This window comes from Tachyglossus aculeatus, chromosome 20, assembly GCF_015852505.1.
Source record: "Tachyglossus aculeatus isolate mTacAcu1 chromosome 20, mTacAcu1.pri, whole genome shotgun sequence".
Lineage (NCBI taxonomy): Eukaryota > Metazoa > Chordata > Mammalia > Monotremata > Tachyglossidae > Tachyglossus > Tachyglossus aculeatus.
This window is the reverse complement of record NC_052085.1, coordinates 488,521-505,518: the sequence shown is the minus strand read 5'-3', so window position 1 is coordinate 505,518 and position 16,998 is coordinate 488,521. Positions and strand designations below refer to the sequence as shown.

At 41.5% G+C, this 16,998-nt stretch overlaps 1 protein-coding gene across 7 annotated transcripts in view; it reads right to left on the bottom strand.

Moving 5' to 3' along the window:
• Positions 1 to 16,998, bottom strand: part of IFT88 (intraflagellar transport 88) — a 43,998-nt gene that overhangs the window by 2,870 nt on the left and 24,130 nt on the right. For all 7 annotated transcript variants that reach the window (XM_038761792.1, XM_038761797.1, XM_038761791.1 and 4 more), the window contains 9 exons: positions 14,738 to 14,824; positions 13,878 to 14,064; positions 12,750 to 12,858; positions 11,199 to 11,349; positions 9,182 to 9,297; positions 7,434 to 7,486; positions 6,084 to 6,149; positions 4,865 to 4,971; positions 1,030 to 1,090 (listed from right to left, as the gene is read on the bottom strand). In XM_038761792.1, coding sequence (XP_038617720.1) covers positions 1,030 to 1,090; positions 4,865 to 4,971; positions 6,084 to 6,149; positions 7,434 to 7,486; positions 9,182 to 9,297; positions 11,199 to 11,349; positions 12,750 to 12,858; positions 13,878 to 14,064; positions 14,738 to 14,824 — 937 coding nt within the window. The remainder of the gene's footprint in view (positions 1 to 1,029; positions 1,091 to 4,864; positions 4,972 to 6,083; positions 6,150 to 7,433; positions 7,487 to 9,181; positions 9,298 to 11,198; positions 11,350 to 12,749; positions 12,859 to 13,877; positions 14,065 to 14,737; positions 14,825 to 16,998) is intronic.

Below are 16,998 nucleotides of genomic sequence, written 5' to 3'. Positions count from 1 at the left end.
TTCTGGATTACTGTTGAGTTCTTTCTCCATTTCCACTATAAAAACCAATCAGTAGCATCTGGGCACCAGCTGTGTGCAAAGCACTCAAATACTAAGCGCCTGGGAGAGTACAACAGAGGAAGGGGACAAGATACTAGCTTGCAAGGAGATTAAAACCTAACTGGGGAGGTAGACAAAATCATTTACGAAGAAGAAGAAATAGTGCTTTGGTACTGGAAGAGTAGGTAAATTGATAGGTACAAAAGTGCTACAGGAGGTTCTGAGTGCCTAAGTGCCAAGGTGGAAATTTGGAAGCTGGACCTTGCAGAGAAGAAGAATGAATTGAGGAAAGTCTCTTGGAAGAGGTGGGATTACATAAGGGTTTGAAGATGCACACAGCTGGGATCTGGCAGATTCAGAAAAGGAGCGATGGTGCGAGCCAGGGGTCGAAGGCCCGAGAGTGAGAAAGACGCACAGCAAGAAGGTGAATGTAGAACGGAGAGTGCCAGCTGGACCGAGTGGGAAAGAAGAGTGGATAAGTAAGAGGGAACGAGAGCTGATGGAATACATTAAAGCCAGTGGTCAGGAGTTTCCATCTGAGGCAAAGAGAACTGGGGAGCCGTTGAAGGTTTTGGAACAGCGGAGAGATGTGTCCAGGGTGAAGGTTTAGGGAGAAAACCCAGGCAACAGAGTGAAGGAGCCAGGCAGTGAGCTTTTCAAAAAGAGTGTGGTTAAGACTGGATAAAGATGTTCACAGGGCGCAGACTCAAATACTGAGAACTAAGTTATTGGAAGGCTACTTGGAAATTTCTGTGTAAGTGTTTCACTAAAGGTTGCTTCTTCCCCAAGGACCCATGGTGGGATTCTAGCACGTGCAGCCCTTGGAGGGGGTTGTTAGCATTCACCACTACCCGCCCTTGGAGGGGTTTGGTAGCACTCACCACTGCCGGGCTTTTGGGTGCCGGGGGGGGCAGGGGATGGGGAAGATTAGAAGCACTCACTGCAGCCAGGCCTTGGTTGGAGGAGGGTATGGGGTTTGGTAGCACTCACCACTCCCAGCACTGCCCTCTCTCTTGCCACGACCACTGCTGTCTCTGCCAGACTTCACCCGCTGCAACCATAGGGAGACAAGTTTGAAGAAGTGAGCCCTATTTTCAGAAACACACTTGACACCTCAAAACTGAACGTTTGTCAATACACTGAGAGGACAGATGTCCAGTGCAACCATATTGGGGAATTTACTGCTTTCCTACAAAAGTTACATTTAAATCTACCAGTTATCAAACATTCTCTATGTGAATGAAAGTCAGAGATGAAAGCACATCTTTGATCAGTTTTTAAAAAACAAAATTCTGTAAAGCTATATAAAATTTGGAGAGTAATCAGACTTCTAATTCAGTTTGAGCTCTTAAACTTCACCTGTTACAACTTGTACATTTAAATAATGTTTTCTTTCACAGGAAAAAAAGAATTAATATTTGAGTTCTACCTCCTATAATAAAAGCAATGTTAAAGTTTACCAGCAAGTCTACATTCTTGGAACAAAACAACCATTCTAAACACCAACCATCTAGGCTATTTTTTAACTTTAGAACTAATGCCCTGTTTGTCTATTTTTCAGAAGTGTTAGGATGGTGCATGAACACCTTAATGTTTATTTGCATATCCTTATTTTCATAGCAGCCCATTCTGATTATAGATACATGAGTGACTGGGGCCAAAAATATATTTGCTAAATTGCTATTTTGCAACTAGCTGAAAATAAACACCTGAATAAGCTTGGGGGGGTTTAATAATAATAATGATAAAGAAAATTTTGGTCTTTAGTAAGCAGTTATTCTGTGCCAAACACTGTACTAACCACTGGGTATATATAATACAGGTAGGCACAAAAATTAATTTTACACTAATTTTAAGATATAGCTTGGACTTAAAAAAAGGGGAAAAGTTAGCTACTTGGATCAAATAACATATGTTGAGAAAATGTCCTGCCACAGACCAGAAAGCTCTTTTCCTCTCAACGCCCTTGTCACCCACATCTGTGCAGCAATGACATACTACCACAGGAAGATTATTATGAAGAAGGACCAAATAAGGACTTGAACCCCTATTTTAATTTCCATTTGATTTTACTTTGCTAATGCATTCACACATACTAATGAAAAGGGGGCAAGGTATTTGCTCTTCACAATTCTGTGAATGACCCAGTTCCAAGATTCCAGACACAGACAAGACCCGAACTAGACATATCACTTATGAACTTTAACATACCCATCCTCAGCACCATTTTATATCTGTTTATTCAACTGTACTATTATTTACTTTGACTCCTCTATTTGTAAATATTTTTACGTCTACCTCCCCATTAGTGTTTAAGCTCCTGTGGGCAGGGAACTTATCACTTCTCTGTTTTGTTCTTACAGATGCCCTGCCCCAAGTGGGCTCTCAATACCAGTAGTAGTAGTAGTAGCAGTAGTAGTAGTACTACTACTGCTACTACTACTACTACTACTACTACTATTACCACTACTACTCCTATTACTGTAGTAATAGGCTACACTGGGCCACCAGTGGCCCAACTGTGGCCAAGTCATGTGCCATTTCCCCTAACTTGATTTGAGGGTTGAGACATAGGTTTTGATCAGTCTCATGTAAGGGCCACGCTGTGCTGCATGGCGTTGAGGCAGTATTTGTTTGCTGCACAACTACTTGCACACCACAACTGTGGCCTTCAGAGATAACCAGCCAGGAGGCATAGGCTCGGTCGGTCAGGATCAACCATCTGACATCTAATGTGTGCCTCACCTGCTTTGTTTCTGCTGCACATCTTGGGGTTTGCTAGTTTTCTTCTTGCATAAACCCAGTCTGGGGGATGTTTCCCCTTTTGGAATTTTAAACTAAAAGAGGCTCTTCATGTAGGCCACAAGTCTATCGATCAGTTCCTCAGAGGCATTTACTAAGCATCTACTAAGTGTACAGCAATGTGCTAAGCACTTGGGAGAGTCCACCAGAAACAAAATCACATGTTCCCTGTCCTCAAGGAGTTTACAATCTAGTGGGGTAGATTAAAATTATTGACAAAGAGTGGGAGCAAGCAGAAGAACAAGTATATAACAGGTGACAGCTGATTAAATTATTGAATCAGTCAATAATCTGAATCATACTGATCAATCATGAATGTATATATAGAGTATATACACACACACACATATATATATATATACATATATATATACATATTCCAATGACATACTGCATTCAGTAATTCTTATATATTTAGCTATATGTGCATCACACTTTTTAAGCTTTTACAAGCAAAAAGACCCATTGTGTTTGAAAGTGACAAGCCATGTTAGAAGCCGTGGTAGAAGCTTGGCAGCGGATGGAATGGAGTCCTGGAATGTGTTTGCTGCTTTCTTTGAGTGGAAATGAAAGCAAATACTTGGATAGCAGTGCTATAAACATTTTCTGAAATAAAAAGCATTTTGAATTTAGCAAATGGAACTGAGTTCTAAAAGACTAACTTAGGGGCCAGAAGTCTATTTGATTCAAATGCCAGAGACAAACTCTATTTCTGAAATACCGATTAACCCTATGAATGCATTTTTTTCTAGCAATCATATTGACTTGTCCTTTCCTCTTCTGTTCTCACCTTCAAATACTGCCTGTCGCCATGCCCTGCTCTCCCTCCTCCCCATCCCCTGCACTCAAGACTGTTCAGCTCGCACTCACTCCTTTACTGCAGGATTCCTTACATACAGGAGAAGGGACCTCTGGGCCTGAGACATTCTCCAATCAGAAAAGAAACACATTGATATTCTTTCTGGGTCAGCCAGGAGGGATTTGGACCAAGACAGTCTCTTCCAAAGCTAATCCATACTCAAAATGCACAATGCTCCAAGTTTGGGGCAAAGGGGGAAAACGAATGGCATTGTTACTTAGTACAGTTAGGTTATAGAAAGGTCGTTGGCAGCATGGCCTAGTGGATAGAGCATGGGCCACTCTCAGAAAGTGCTCAAAGCATATTTGCTTATATGGAAAGTAGAGAATAGCATTTTCGCATGAAGCCCAAATTTTAGATTGGATCTTTCCCATTTATTATTGATGCTTTATAAGAGTTGAGGGAATTAGTGTTTTTGAATGCTTTACAAGATATAGCACCAACAGCCGTGTTTAGAGCAGAGGCACTCCCATTAAAAGGATCAAAACATTATAAAGAAAATAAAGAGCTCCTTGTTTTTTGTACTAGTCACAGTTTATGCTGCATAATGAAATGTGTGCTACTGCTGGAACTGGTAACGGCTCCCTACTCCACTAAGGAACCTACACCTATCTCTCTGATTTAGAATTTCAATTTTTTATCAACAGATGGACCGACCTCTTGAATACAGCCTGAGATTATTTCATGCTGGGGAGAATCACATACATTTGTCTACGGCAAAACCACCCTCTGTGGTGGCTGAACCTCTTTGACTCACGTCTCGCAGCAATCTTTTGGGATGGAATTGAGCTTTTCTGCCCAGGGCCTGGGAGACAGAGAACGTGGGTTCTAATCCCGCTTCTGCCACTTGTCTGCTGTGTGACCAGGAAAGTCACTTAACTTCTCTGTGCCTCAGCTACCTCATCTGTAAAATGGGGATTAAGACTGTGAGCCCCATGTGGGACAGGGACAGTGTCCAACCTGATTACCTTGTATCTACCCCAGTGTTTAAAACAGTGCTTGGCACATTGTAAGCATTTAACAAATACCATTATTATTATTAGAACAGGTGAAAAATCAGTTTGGTTTTCCTCCAGACGTGCCATCAACGACTCCTAAGAGCCTTGATTTGAGAGAGTTACGGAAACAATTTCCAGACATTACTTATCATCCTACAAGAGATACCTGTTCCCTCATTTCTTTCATTTTTTCCACTCTCTTGAGTTTGGTTGCATACTCCTGAACTTCTTTTAGTCCAATATCTGTGCAGAGCCGAACTAAGAACCGCAGACCTGAATTACGTGGGAAAGCACAGTGAGAAAAACAGACCCACAAAGTACCTGAATGCAAAAAGAAAGGAAGGCTTGGCTGCTGCTCTTTCCCCAGACTCTCGGAGCCACCCCTTCCCCGGTACCAAAGGGAAGGAGCCTCGTGAGCCTGCCCCCTTCAACCTTCCCATTCCCTCCTTCCCCTGCACCCCCTGCCATCTTCACCAGGCTTTTGGAAAGCAATCACGCGGAGCTGTCCACGTGGCCCCAAATCTGGGGCATGAGGGGCAAGTTTAGGCTGGCAAGTTATTTGGTTTGGGCCCCCAGAGCTGCAGGGGGGCACTGAGGAGCGGGGTGGGGACCGACTGGACACAAGCCCTTGGAGAACCAAGGTGGCCTAGTGAAAAGAGCATGCGCCTGGGAGTTAGAGGACCTGAGTTCTAATCCCAGCTCCGCTACTTGTCTGCTGTTTGGCCCTGGACAAGTCACTTAACTTTTCTGGTCCTCAGTTACCTCAGCTGTAAAATGGGGATTAAGACTGTGAGCCCTATGACCCCCCCTCCATCCCCGCCATCTTACCTCCTTTCCTTCCCCACAGCACCTGTTTATATGTATATAAACTTTTAGACTGTGAGCCCACTGTTGGGTAGGGACTGTCTCTATATGTTGCCAATTTGTACTTCCCAAGCGCTTAGTACAGTGCTCTGCACATAGTAAGCGCTCAATAAATACGATTGATGATGATATGTATATATGTTTGTACATATTTGTTACTCTATTTATTTATTTATTTTACTTGTACATATCTATTCTATTTATTTTACTTTGTTAGTATGTTTGGTTTTGTTCTCTGTCTACCCCTTTTAGACTGTGAGCCCACTGTTGGGTAGGGACTGTCTCTATATGTTGCCAACTTGTACTTCCCAAGCGCTTAGTACAGTGCTCTGCACACAGTAAGCGCTCAATAAATACAATTGATGATGATGATGATGTGGGACAGGGACTATGTCTGACCCGATTATCTTGTATCTACTCAGTGCTTAGTACAGTGCCTGGCCCCTAGTAACTGCTTAACAAATACCACAGTTATTATTGTTATTAGATCTGAATGCTTCTCTACAAGAACAGTCACTTACATTCAACATTTTCTGGAAATTTTTTATGGATCTCCTTATAGGTATCCAGAGCTTTTTGGTAGTTACCTGCAAACGGGGGACAATACACATAAGCGTTCCACAAAAATAGATTATAGAAATCACCAGAGCTCAGAATAATCTGAATTTCAACTCTGTTTACTACAGTACTTTAACATTTTCCCGTGGAAATCTGGTCTCATATCTGCCACATTTAAATCTGCATCAGTTTTACACTGATCTGGCATGGGGAATTTGAAAAGAAAATCTATTTGAACAGGATTGAACGGGAGAGATGTTGAGAGAAATAGTTATTAATAGTTTTGCCTATTAAAACACTTGATAGCCTGATTCTGGGCTTTAAACTGAAAACTAAAAGTAGACGTGATGATTCTTTCAAGTCACCTATAAATATATTTTAAAATTCATTTATATGACGATTAGACTCTAAATGGAGCCATAATTTTAGTTACTTGGGAAGTAAATGGGAAGCAAACAATCCAGCAGTCAATAAAATGGCCTGTACTCTGCATTTTAGAGGTTCATTTCCAAATCCCCTTAAATGACTTGGAATTCTTTTGGGGCTCACCCTTCCTTAAGGCCAGGACGGAGTTCTTTTGGGAGGGTTCAGAGCCCAGGCCTAGGTTTCCCAGGTGCTTATGGTGCAGCAGCAGCATCCTTAACAGACATGACCTGGCCCATGTCCTCAAGATGACAATTAACAAAGACATGATAGACAAGAGTGTCCACAATGTGGCTTCAATCGGGTGCTGATTTTTTTTTCTATCAAGGCCAAAGCTCAACTCTCCTAACCAGGGGAGGCTCCTGAAGAAGGCGGACTCTGAGCCATGAATGAGAGACTTTGGCTGGTGAGTAGAGCTGGATGTGGAGGTTTAGTAAGTATAACAATATCTTAAATTGAATTTGTTAAACTTGCACTTGCTCTGCTTGGTTGCCTGACTTTCTCATGAAATGTTTTCATTTGCTGGTGAAAAGCAATGCTGGTGGCCCCAGGAGGCTAAAATTTGAAACCAGGTAGGAGCAGTCACTTTACTTCAACTGGCTGTCCCCAGGCCTCTGGGCCAAGGCAGAGGCGAGGATTTCTATATTTAATATTGGCAAACAGAAATATTTTTGAAGAATTAGGATTCTGGGGGAAGGAGAACAGTTGGGTTTCAGGCATGACCTGTGCCATTTTCATCTGTTTACAAAAAAAAGTTCTAGGTATTTATATAAAGCATAACATTACTGGAAGCCTTTTATTCACATATCTATGTAACTAGCTTTTTAGAGGCATGAACAAAACATACAGGTAAAACAAGCATGAGGAAAGAGTTAAAAAAAGTCCCTCACCACTTCTTCTGTAACAACTAGCCACCATCAGCTGCCATTTCACTTGGGTGGGACTGTAAAAAATGAAAAATAAAATAGTCTACAAGGGACAGTCACGTTCAGGCACACAGACACAAATTTCACCACAAAGAAGGCCGACTCTGGCCAGAAGAGCAGTTCACTCTTCCACTTCCCATCATGTTTGTACTGATGAAAATACAGATTCAAAATAATGAAATACGAAGATAGTAAGAATGAATTGATGCTCCTAAGTGGTTACTAACTTTGTCATAAAAAAAACATTATTGTAAAGTAGAATACAGTTTTATGGCAAGGTGCTGTTTCCCGCTCTTGCATTTCCATGATCTTTCCAAGCATTCTTACTGCAATGGCTACTATCTAGAACTCAGAGATTGCCAGGTACACAAATCTGAACACCACAAAGAAAAGAATGATGTCCATATATCTGGAATTATCCATGTCCCCTTGAGGATAACTTCATTTAATGAAATATTTAACACATTAATAAAGCTCCTATTTTACAAGTTGTATAAAAATAAGTTTCCATGGGCTAATAATGGCTATTGATGACTAATACAATTTTGGGACAAATCCAAAGCATTAAAATAAATGTCAATGAAGTCTATGTACAAGAGGAAAAATTCCTAAAATTTGCCTAAAAATCAATTAGGCAAGCATTCTTACCTAAATTAAAGTACTACATTATTTTGAAGTAGCTCTCATCAGCCCTCACAGCTGCTCCTGGCTGCCAAATACAACAAACAGATGGCTCTTTTCCAAACTGACATGCTGAAATTCTCCTGGGCTCTCCCTCCCCTCCACCATCTACCTCCCATCCTGACCTGGCTGGCACACGGAGTTACCTTACCCCACAACCCCCCACCCCAATATCCTCAAAATACGGGTCGCCACTGGGATGATCCAGCAGGGCTGGAGGAAATTAATCTGGGAATGCCTTTTTGAGGAGGTGAAGATGGGGAAGCTGAAGTCTGGTGGATTTGAAGGGGAAAGGAATTCCAGGAAGAAGGAAAGGCCTGAGCAAGGGGTAGGTGATGGGAGAAGCAAAATAGGAGAAGCAAACTTGGCCTACTGGATAGAGCACGGAGCTGGGAGTCAGAAGGACCTGGGTTCTGGTGACCCAGCCCTACCACTTGTCTGCTGTGTGGCCCCGAGCAAGTCACTTAACTTCTCTGTGCCTCAATTATCTCATCTGTAAAATGCGGACTAAGTCTGTGATCCCAATGTAAGACTGGGACTGAGTCCAACCTGATTAACTTGTATCTACCCCAGCGCTTAGTACATTTCTTGGCACAAAGTAAGCACTCAACAAATATCCCCGCCCACCTCCACCCCCAGGGGAAAAAAACAAAGCAAGAGCAAGGCAGGTTTTGCTTTGACCTAAGTGCAGTAACATTACAAATCTGGGAAGCCCAGAAATTTAGTTGTTGTAAATTGCATGTAATTCCCTTCTGGAGTAAAAGATCCTCTCTCTACAAGGAAATCCTGTATCCTTCATTATCTCCAATTTAGAGGAAAGGAGGAAAAATACACACAAGGTGAGAACCAGTAAAGCCATGGCCCAAACCACACAGACTCCCAGTGCAGGAGGCAATGTGCTACTCTGAATACACTTTCATGTTTTTAAGATAGTCTCTGCTGGAGAAGTGACCTCATATTTTGACTAAACATGAACTACCAAAGTTTAGCCAACTTTGATTAAACATGAACTAACAACAATCATCACTTACCGAATAAGAGCAGCTCTTTCAAAGTACTGAATGGCTTTTTCACAAAACTGGGTGTCAATGTAGTAAGCTCCAAGCCATTCAATGACTTCAATGTTAGAAGGTAAGTACCGATAGGACTGGAAAAATGTAAAAGGTAAAGGAACACAATTTTAGCAATAGATAACATGCTTATTTTACTCTGAGAATTCCTTCATGCTTATTTAAGATGCTGATTCTTCAGATGCCAAAAATCTGTAACATATAAATGAAAGCAATATATCTTTATACATATTAACTAATAAGACCTTTCCCAACATTTATTAAAATTCACAAGAGTTTTCTGTGAGCTACTTGAGATGAGTTTGTCAAATTTTTCTCTTCTCTGGACAGTACATATTCTTTTAGAAGCAGTAACTCCATTTTAAGATAAGGACTCAACAGCTTACCCGAAAACCCCCCAAATTAAGTTAATATATTTCTTCCACTACTCCTGGGTATAAATGAATTCTATGTTTTGAACAAGTTGGGCTATGAGTTCCTTGGCTCATGAATTTTTACTCTCAGCTAAAGAAGAATACCACCACAAAATGGCATTGTTTGGGATGCTCTAATTCAAGCTCTACAAACAAATTGTTTTCTAGGAAAAATGAAACGATTAGGGATAATCCCCTCCTAATAAAAAATTTTGAGGACGTTAAAAGTTCTCAAAGTTTGTCATTTAGGAGGTGAAAATAATTTCTTAAAGCAAAGGCAAAGTGGTTTGAGACTAGGACCAATGTCCATGGACTCAGGACATCTGGGGAGTGTGTTAATGACAGAACAAGATTTAGTGGAAAGAGCCTGGGCTTGGGAGTCAGAGGTCGTGAGTTCTAATGCCTGCTCTGCCACTTGTCAGCTGTGTGACTTTGGGCAAGTCACTTCACTTCTCTGTGCCTCAGTTAACCCATCTGCAAAATGGGGATTAAGACTGTGAACCCCATGTGGGACAACCTGATAACCTTATATCTATCCCAGTGCTTAGAACAGTGCTTGGCACATAATAAGCGCTTAATAAATACCATCATCATCATCACCAGTAAGTAGAACTGCTCCATTAACCCTTCCAACACCACTGATGGACAGTTCCACATTGAGCAGCTTGAGCTGAGGACAGAAACGCTTTAAGAATGGCTCTTGATCCATGTTTCTTTTAACTGACTCTAATCAATCAACAGGCCAAGCTGAATCAATAAAAAGTCTAAAAAGTTCCAAACAAAATTCTTCATAAAAATTTTAATTCACATGAGAAAACTAATTTTGTTTTGAAAGGAAAATAAATTGTCTTTTTTCCTTCCCCCCAAAATCAAACAAATGCTATCTTTCCAGATTGTTACTGCATTGTTAAATCAAAAATCCTTGTGTCCTAGAAAGCATCAAGTAATCTTGTGCATTATACATGCTCCCAAAAGTTTATAAAGGTTCAATTTATTTTGGAGAACACTGTGTGTCTACCAAATCTGTTTCATTGAACCCTCCCAGGTGCTTAGTACAGTGCTTTCTGCACATAGTAGGTGCTCAGTAAATACCACTGAGTGACTGAATGATTGGTTTAATGTGAACCATTAATGTTAATGATAATATAAATGCAGTATTTTAGTGACCTACAGTCTGATTTCAAGCAGTTCAGGATTTATCTGACATTATGCAAATTAATATTCACTGTGTCTGCTAAAATCACTTTTCTCATTTCTCATCCTAATTTTTGCACTATTTCTATCAGAAAATGCATCTTTCTTCCAGAAAGCTTTAATGTATTTAAAATGCAAATGCCTAATTATTCCTTAAGTGTAACCTTCAAGCATTTTTCTAGTTTTACTAGTAGAAAGCCCTCAAAGTCATCTTTTTTACTTTATTTCCAATCAACCAATCAATCAATGATGTTTATTGAGCACTTACTATGTGCAGAGCATTGTACTAAACAGTTGGGAGAGGAACAGTACAACAGAATTTCCATAAATACTACTAGATATTTGGAATTCCAGCAGAGCTGCACGGCTACCTCATAGTAGTACTGAAATGCCTGGGATTTGTCCCCTTCGTTGTCATACAATTCTCCTAGTTTGGCTAAGGCACGAGCATCTGTTGGGACAACACTGATCAGCTGCATCAGCCACTCTATGGCCTGGTTGGGATCTTCCATTATTTCATATCTGGGGCATCTCCGGTTAAGGGAAATACATTTCAGTTAGTGAGTAAAACCACAAAAGCAACACACAAATGGCAGTTTTCTATTAGTCCAAGGTACCTTCTGGTTAGTAATTACTAGAATTGAATTATGATGTTAGAGTATATTATTTGCTGCCAAGCTAGTACTGTGAATAGCAATTCTGAGGGAATAGCAACTTTAAGTACAGGAAATTTTTCACTCTACCACCCCGAAGCACTCCCACAAATCTCACTTCACCTAGACATTTGGGTCTCTCTATCAGACAACCTGTGAAGGAGGAAAGAGAGTTCCAGGGAACCCACGAGGCGGGTGAAGAAGACTGGATCACCCTAATAACAAAGCCTGCAGGTTGAAGTTCACGGTTTGTTTCATACAGCTGTTCTGGACTCCATGTTCCAAGCTCCCTTGCAGAATATCTTCACAACCCTCCCGAGTGCCTTGACTACATCGTCCCAGGAGATAATTACACTCTTTTTGAGTGCAAGCTCCTTCTGGGCAGGGACGATATCACTTATTCTGTAGCTTCTGAGTGTATATAGTGGGTGTTCGATAAATAACTGCTACAAATACTACTGAACTTGGTTGAATATTTCACATTTAAAATAAAATTAGGTAATGTTAACCAATAACTACAGAAGCACAGGATACTGGGTAAGTTATTAACTAATTACTAATAGCAATACTAATTTGTAATGGGTCACACTCTCCCACTATTTAATTTCGTAAACTACAGAGCCCAGCATACTTGTGGCATGAAAGTTAATACAGCTTCTGTAAACTGAGTCACGAGGTGATATGAGAAGCAGAATGGCTAGTGGATAGAGCATGGGCCTGGGAGTTGGAAGGCCCTGGGTTCTAATCCCGGATCCGTCCCTTGTCTACTGGGAGATCTTGGGTAAGTCTCTTCATTTCTCTGGGCCTCAGTTCCCTCATATGGAAAATGGGGATTGAGAGCGTGAGCCTCACACGGGACAGGGACTGTGTCCGACCTGATTAACTTATATCTACCCTAGCCCTTAGAAAAGTACTTGCCACATAGCAAGCGCTTAACAAGTACCATCATTATTATTTATTATTGGAATGCAGTTTCCCCATGAGGTTCTTGGCCAACAGTCCCTGTATTCTAGCAGAAGTGAGTGGACTGGACCTGTGTTGGAGCAGGATCTTGGGGTGGTCACAGCGGCAAGAGGCTGAGGGCTGGCATTTCCCCTGCTCTGGTGCTGGCACCACATCACAATGTGCCACCATGACACTGCCGCTCCAGGCTCCACTCCGGCTCCACTCCAAGTTCTGGCTCACTCTAGGCCGTAAACAAAATGACATTTTCTCCATAACTACATTTGCTACTCTTCAAACTAACACGTGATAGTTTTAATAAGATACAGGTTTGCTATTTGGTAAAGGACTTGAGCACTGTTTCGTAGGATTGCATGAAGTTTCAGGAAACAATCCAAAGCCTCGTCTAGTCTGTTTAACTTCTTATATGTTAAACCTACAAGAAAGAAAAAATGGAAGTGACTGACAGTTCTCTCATAGCAGCACACGTTCAATTCTCTCTCCCTCTCGGACTGTGAGCCTCATGTGGGACAGGGGCTGTGTCTGATCTGACTGTTTCACATCTACCCCCAGCACTTAGCACACAGTAAATGCTTAATTAATACCATTATTATTAACATTGTTTTTCAGTTCCAGATTACTCAGGCCTGATGACTGGGTTAATGGATCAGGAAGCCCACTGCCTCTTCCTTTTTTGTCTACTGTCCATCCTGTGGCCATTTCGCTACACACCATCAGACAGCAGGCAGAGGAAGGGAAAGGAACTAAGTGACTTCATTTCTAAGAGGGGCGGCCACACCGGAAGAAGGTACTGTTTCACACAATGCTGACATAGGAAATAATAAATATGGTGTATATGAGGAAGAAATGGATACTTGTTCAATACTTCTGAAAACACAGTGATCAATTCCTGCTACTAAAGGATGAAAAAGGAGAATACTATTGCTTTAATGGCTTCATAATTTTCTTGAGGAAATTAAAAGAGGAAATTGGACTGTTTCACAGTCTCACTTTCTAATGGCCTGGTTTCGAGTTAATTTTGGGGGTGGGATTGCTGTGGGGGTAAGTGTGACACAAAAGAGTGTGGACTGAGTCCTGTGAGAGGGACACAGACACCCAAACTCAAAGGGCAGACTGACATAGATTATTTCCTAGCAAGAGTTAGTTTGTTCATTCAATCATATTTATTAAGCACTTACTGTGTGTGCAGAGCACTGTACTAAGCGCTTGGTAAAGTACAATACAACAATAAACAGACACATTCCCTGCCCACAACAAGCTTACAGTCTAGGGTAGTTACAACAGGTCATTTCTCATTATCAGGATCTCACTGTTTTACTTCCAATCCTACAGCAAATTAAACCATTCACAGATAAATTAAACGTTTGAGACAACATGCTGAATGAAGAGCTTGTGAACATAACCACAAATTCTTAAACGCCACACTTTGCTTACCGATATTGTAAAGTGCTTCAGTGCAGGAAGAATCATTTCTCAGAGCTTCCTTATAAAACTCGGCTGCTTTCTCATAATCTCCACTGACAAAAATGGTATTTCCTTTATTAGTGAGTGCTGACGGGTTATATCGATCAGAACTCACAGCCAAGTCTGCATAGTTGTCGGCTTGCGTAAACTCATTCTCCTATGTGGACAGAGCACAAAAATGCGTAAACGGGCGGTTCTTCATTCCATATCTCCTCACTATAGGGGGCAGAAACTGATGCCCAGAGTGGCAGGGCACCCCCCCACCCCTTCCAGGAATCAGGCTTTTGGGCACCTAGCTGCAGGCCTGCTCCCTAGCCTACATTCTGTCAGTTGGGGAAAGACCTCCGGCCTCCAGGGAGTCTGGCTGGGAGAATTCATTTGAACTGAAATGGGAGCTCCCTCCTCTGCTCTCTGACACAGCTTCCCCTGGCACAGCCTCCCTTGGCACAGCCTCCCCTGGCACAGCCTCCCATTCTAGGTCAGTTCCCTTCAGCTCTCCTGGCGGCCATCTATCTTCTTTAACTTCTCTGTGCCTCAGTTACCTCATCTAGAAAATGGGGATTAAGACGGTGAGCCAGACGTGGGACAACCTGACTACCTTGTATCTACTCCAGTGCTTGGAACAGTGCTTGGCACATAGTAAGCGCTTAGCAAATACCATAATTATTTATTTTTTATTTCCTGTAGGCTGCACGGCAGGAGGGCAGGGGGAGAGGCAAGAGGGGAGTGCATATGAGGAGGGAGGGAGGTGTCGGGGGAAACTGAGGCAGCATGACTACCAATTACCGCGGGTGGCGCTTAATTTGTAGGATTATAAGTGCAAAACTTACCAAATAGTAAAGAAATGAAAGATTTGTTGCAGCTGCACTTTTTACTCTACTGTCCTTCTTTTCAAACATTTTTAAAGTCTCTACAGCCTAGAAGTGAATAAGCAGGTTACTTAAACTGTGACAAAGCTATGCTCGAATTATCCTTTTAAGATCATAATCATTATTTGCACTATGTGCAGAGTACATCAGACTCTGCCATTACTGTTGGATCTGAGTAGCTTTTAAATGGTAATCCACCTGAAAAAAAAAACCAAATTCTATTTTATCTTCCTTTAGCAAAAAAGACAGCAGTCAGTCCAACGTTGATCTTTCCCTCCTGGAAAAATCAGCCACATCTACAGAGTTTACAGTCAATTACAATTAGTACCTCTGGTTGGGGGAGAAGTGAGTTAAAAATACAAAAGATGCTCCTTTAGGCAACAGCTACAGAAGAAGCATCAGGCTAGAAAGAGTGATGAGTGGAATCAATCAATCAATGGTATTTACTGAGTGCTTTCAGTGTGCACAGCCTTGTGCTAAGTGGTTGGGAAAGTACACTAGAGTTGGTAGACACGATCCCTGCCCTCGAGGAGCTTACAGTCTAGTGGGGGAGACAGACATTAAAATAGATTAAAATTAATTGAACTAAGGATTTGTACCTAAGTGTTGTGGGGTCCCCCTTTCAGACTGTGAGCCAACTGTTGGGTAGGGACTGTCTCTATATGTTGCCAACTTGTACTTCCCAAGCGCTTAGTACAGTGCTCTGCACACAGTAAGCATTCAATAAATACGATTGATTGATTGATTGATTGATTGAGTAACTTAGTACCCGAAGACCCAAGTGTACAGGCAAATGCAAGGCCCAAGAATTTTAAAGAACCAACTTATCCACCAAACAACTTTTCGGAATTCCAACCCTTCTCTGAGACCAACATTGCTACATCAATGGTGAACCCAAGCCACCCTCTCTAGGCTCCCTGCCAGCTTCCGTCTTCAGTGTGATACCTTTTCGGAGCTATTGATTTAAATAAGACTGTTAGGGTTGGCAGTCTTCTGAAAGCCTTGTGTATATGACTCCTTCTATTAATCCATGCCTGGGGAAGGCAGAAGAGGTTGCTCGACTTCCCCAGAATGCCCTTCCTCTCTTCCTAACATCGGGACTGTGACGAGTCCTCTCGGGATCGCCGGGGGACTGACTGCCCAGACCTCCTTCCCCCTAATCTCTCTGCTTCTGCTTCTCAGCAGCAGCCATTCCTCTCCGACTCCCCACAGAATCCCCCTTCAGTGCAGGCTCTGTTACACCAAAAGCATGAGAATCATGGCCTTCCTGCATCTCTGGCCACTCCGGGTTTCTGAATCTAAGGCTGTAATTTACCTCTCAACTGAAGGTTCCTTAAGGCCAAGGATTGTGCCTAGTAACTCTTTTGTATTGTACTTTCCCATGCACTTATTACAGTGCTTTGCATTAGTACAAGGTTCTGCAGACAATATGTGCTCAATAGACAACACCGACTAATTAAGGTGAAACTGATTACTTCTCCTGCTCAAATAATTTACCTTTACACACTTACGTTACATTCGTATGTGCAAACCCATTTACACTATACTCTTAGGAGCTGAAGAGGGAATTTTATGATGTCATAAAAAGAGAACATTAAACCTAAATGTTAAAGAATATAGCATTCAGTATTCATCATTCTGCAAATACCAGCAGTTACTGCTACATTCCAGTAAGTTTGGAAAACACAACAGGCGGCCATCAGTCATTGACACCTAGTAATTTAACTTATTTATTTTGGTGTGAGGCGTAACATATTTTAGGGTTGGAATTCATACTAACGATGCATAAGCTTTCCACTACCAAAATGGCTATTATGTATGAATCCCGAAAGTCAGTACAATCATGAGCTGTGAAAGAAAACCAAGAGTGGTTTTTAAAAACAAATGTGACTTTATACTGACGACAGCAGAGCTGATGGAATGCTTTCATTTCCTAACATTCTTGAATCCTAACAGCGATAAACTTTTCTACCTTAAACCTAAAACGATTACACCACAAAACACGCTAGAAGACCAAAACCAATGGAAGAAACATTCATTTGGTTCAAATGTTGATTTTCTGAAGTTTCAGTTATAACACCTCTTACTAATGAGCTGTTTGGGTGGCCAAGTGAGCTCCTGAACAAGTTCCTCTTCATTATTTATAAATAAAATGCTACAGAATAGACTCATATCTTTGAAAGAGAAAAATAAACAGAAACTAATAGATATCCAAGTCAATA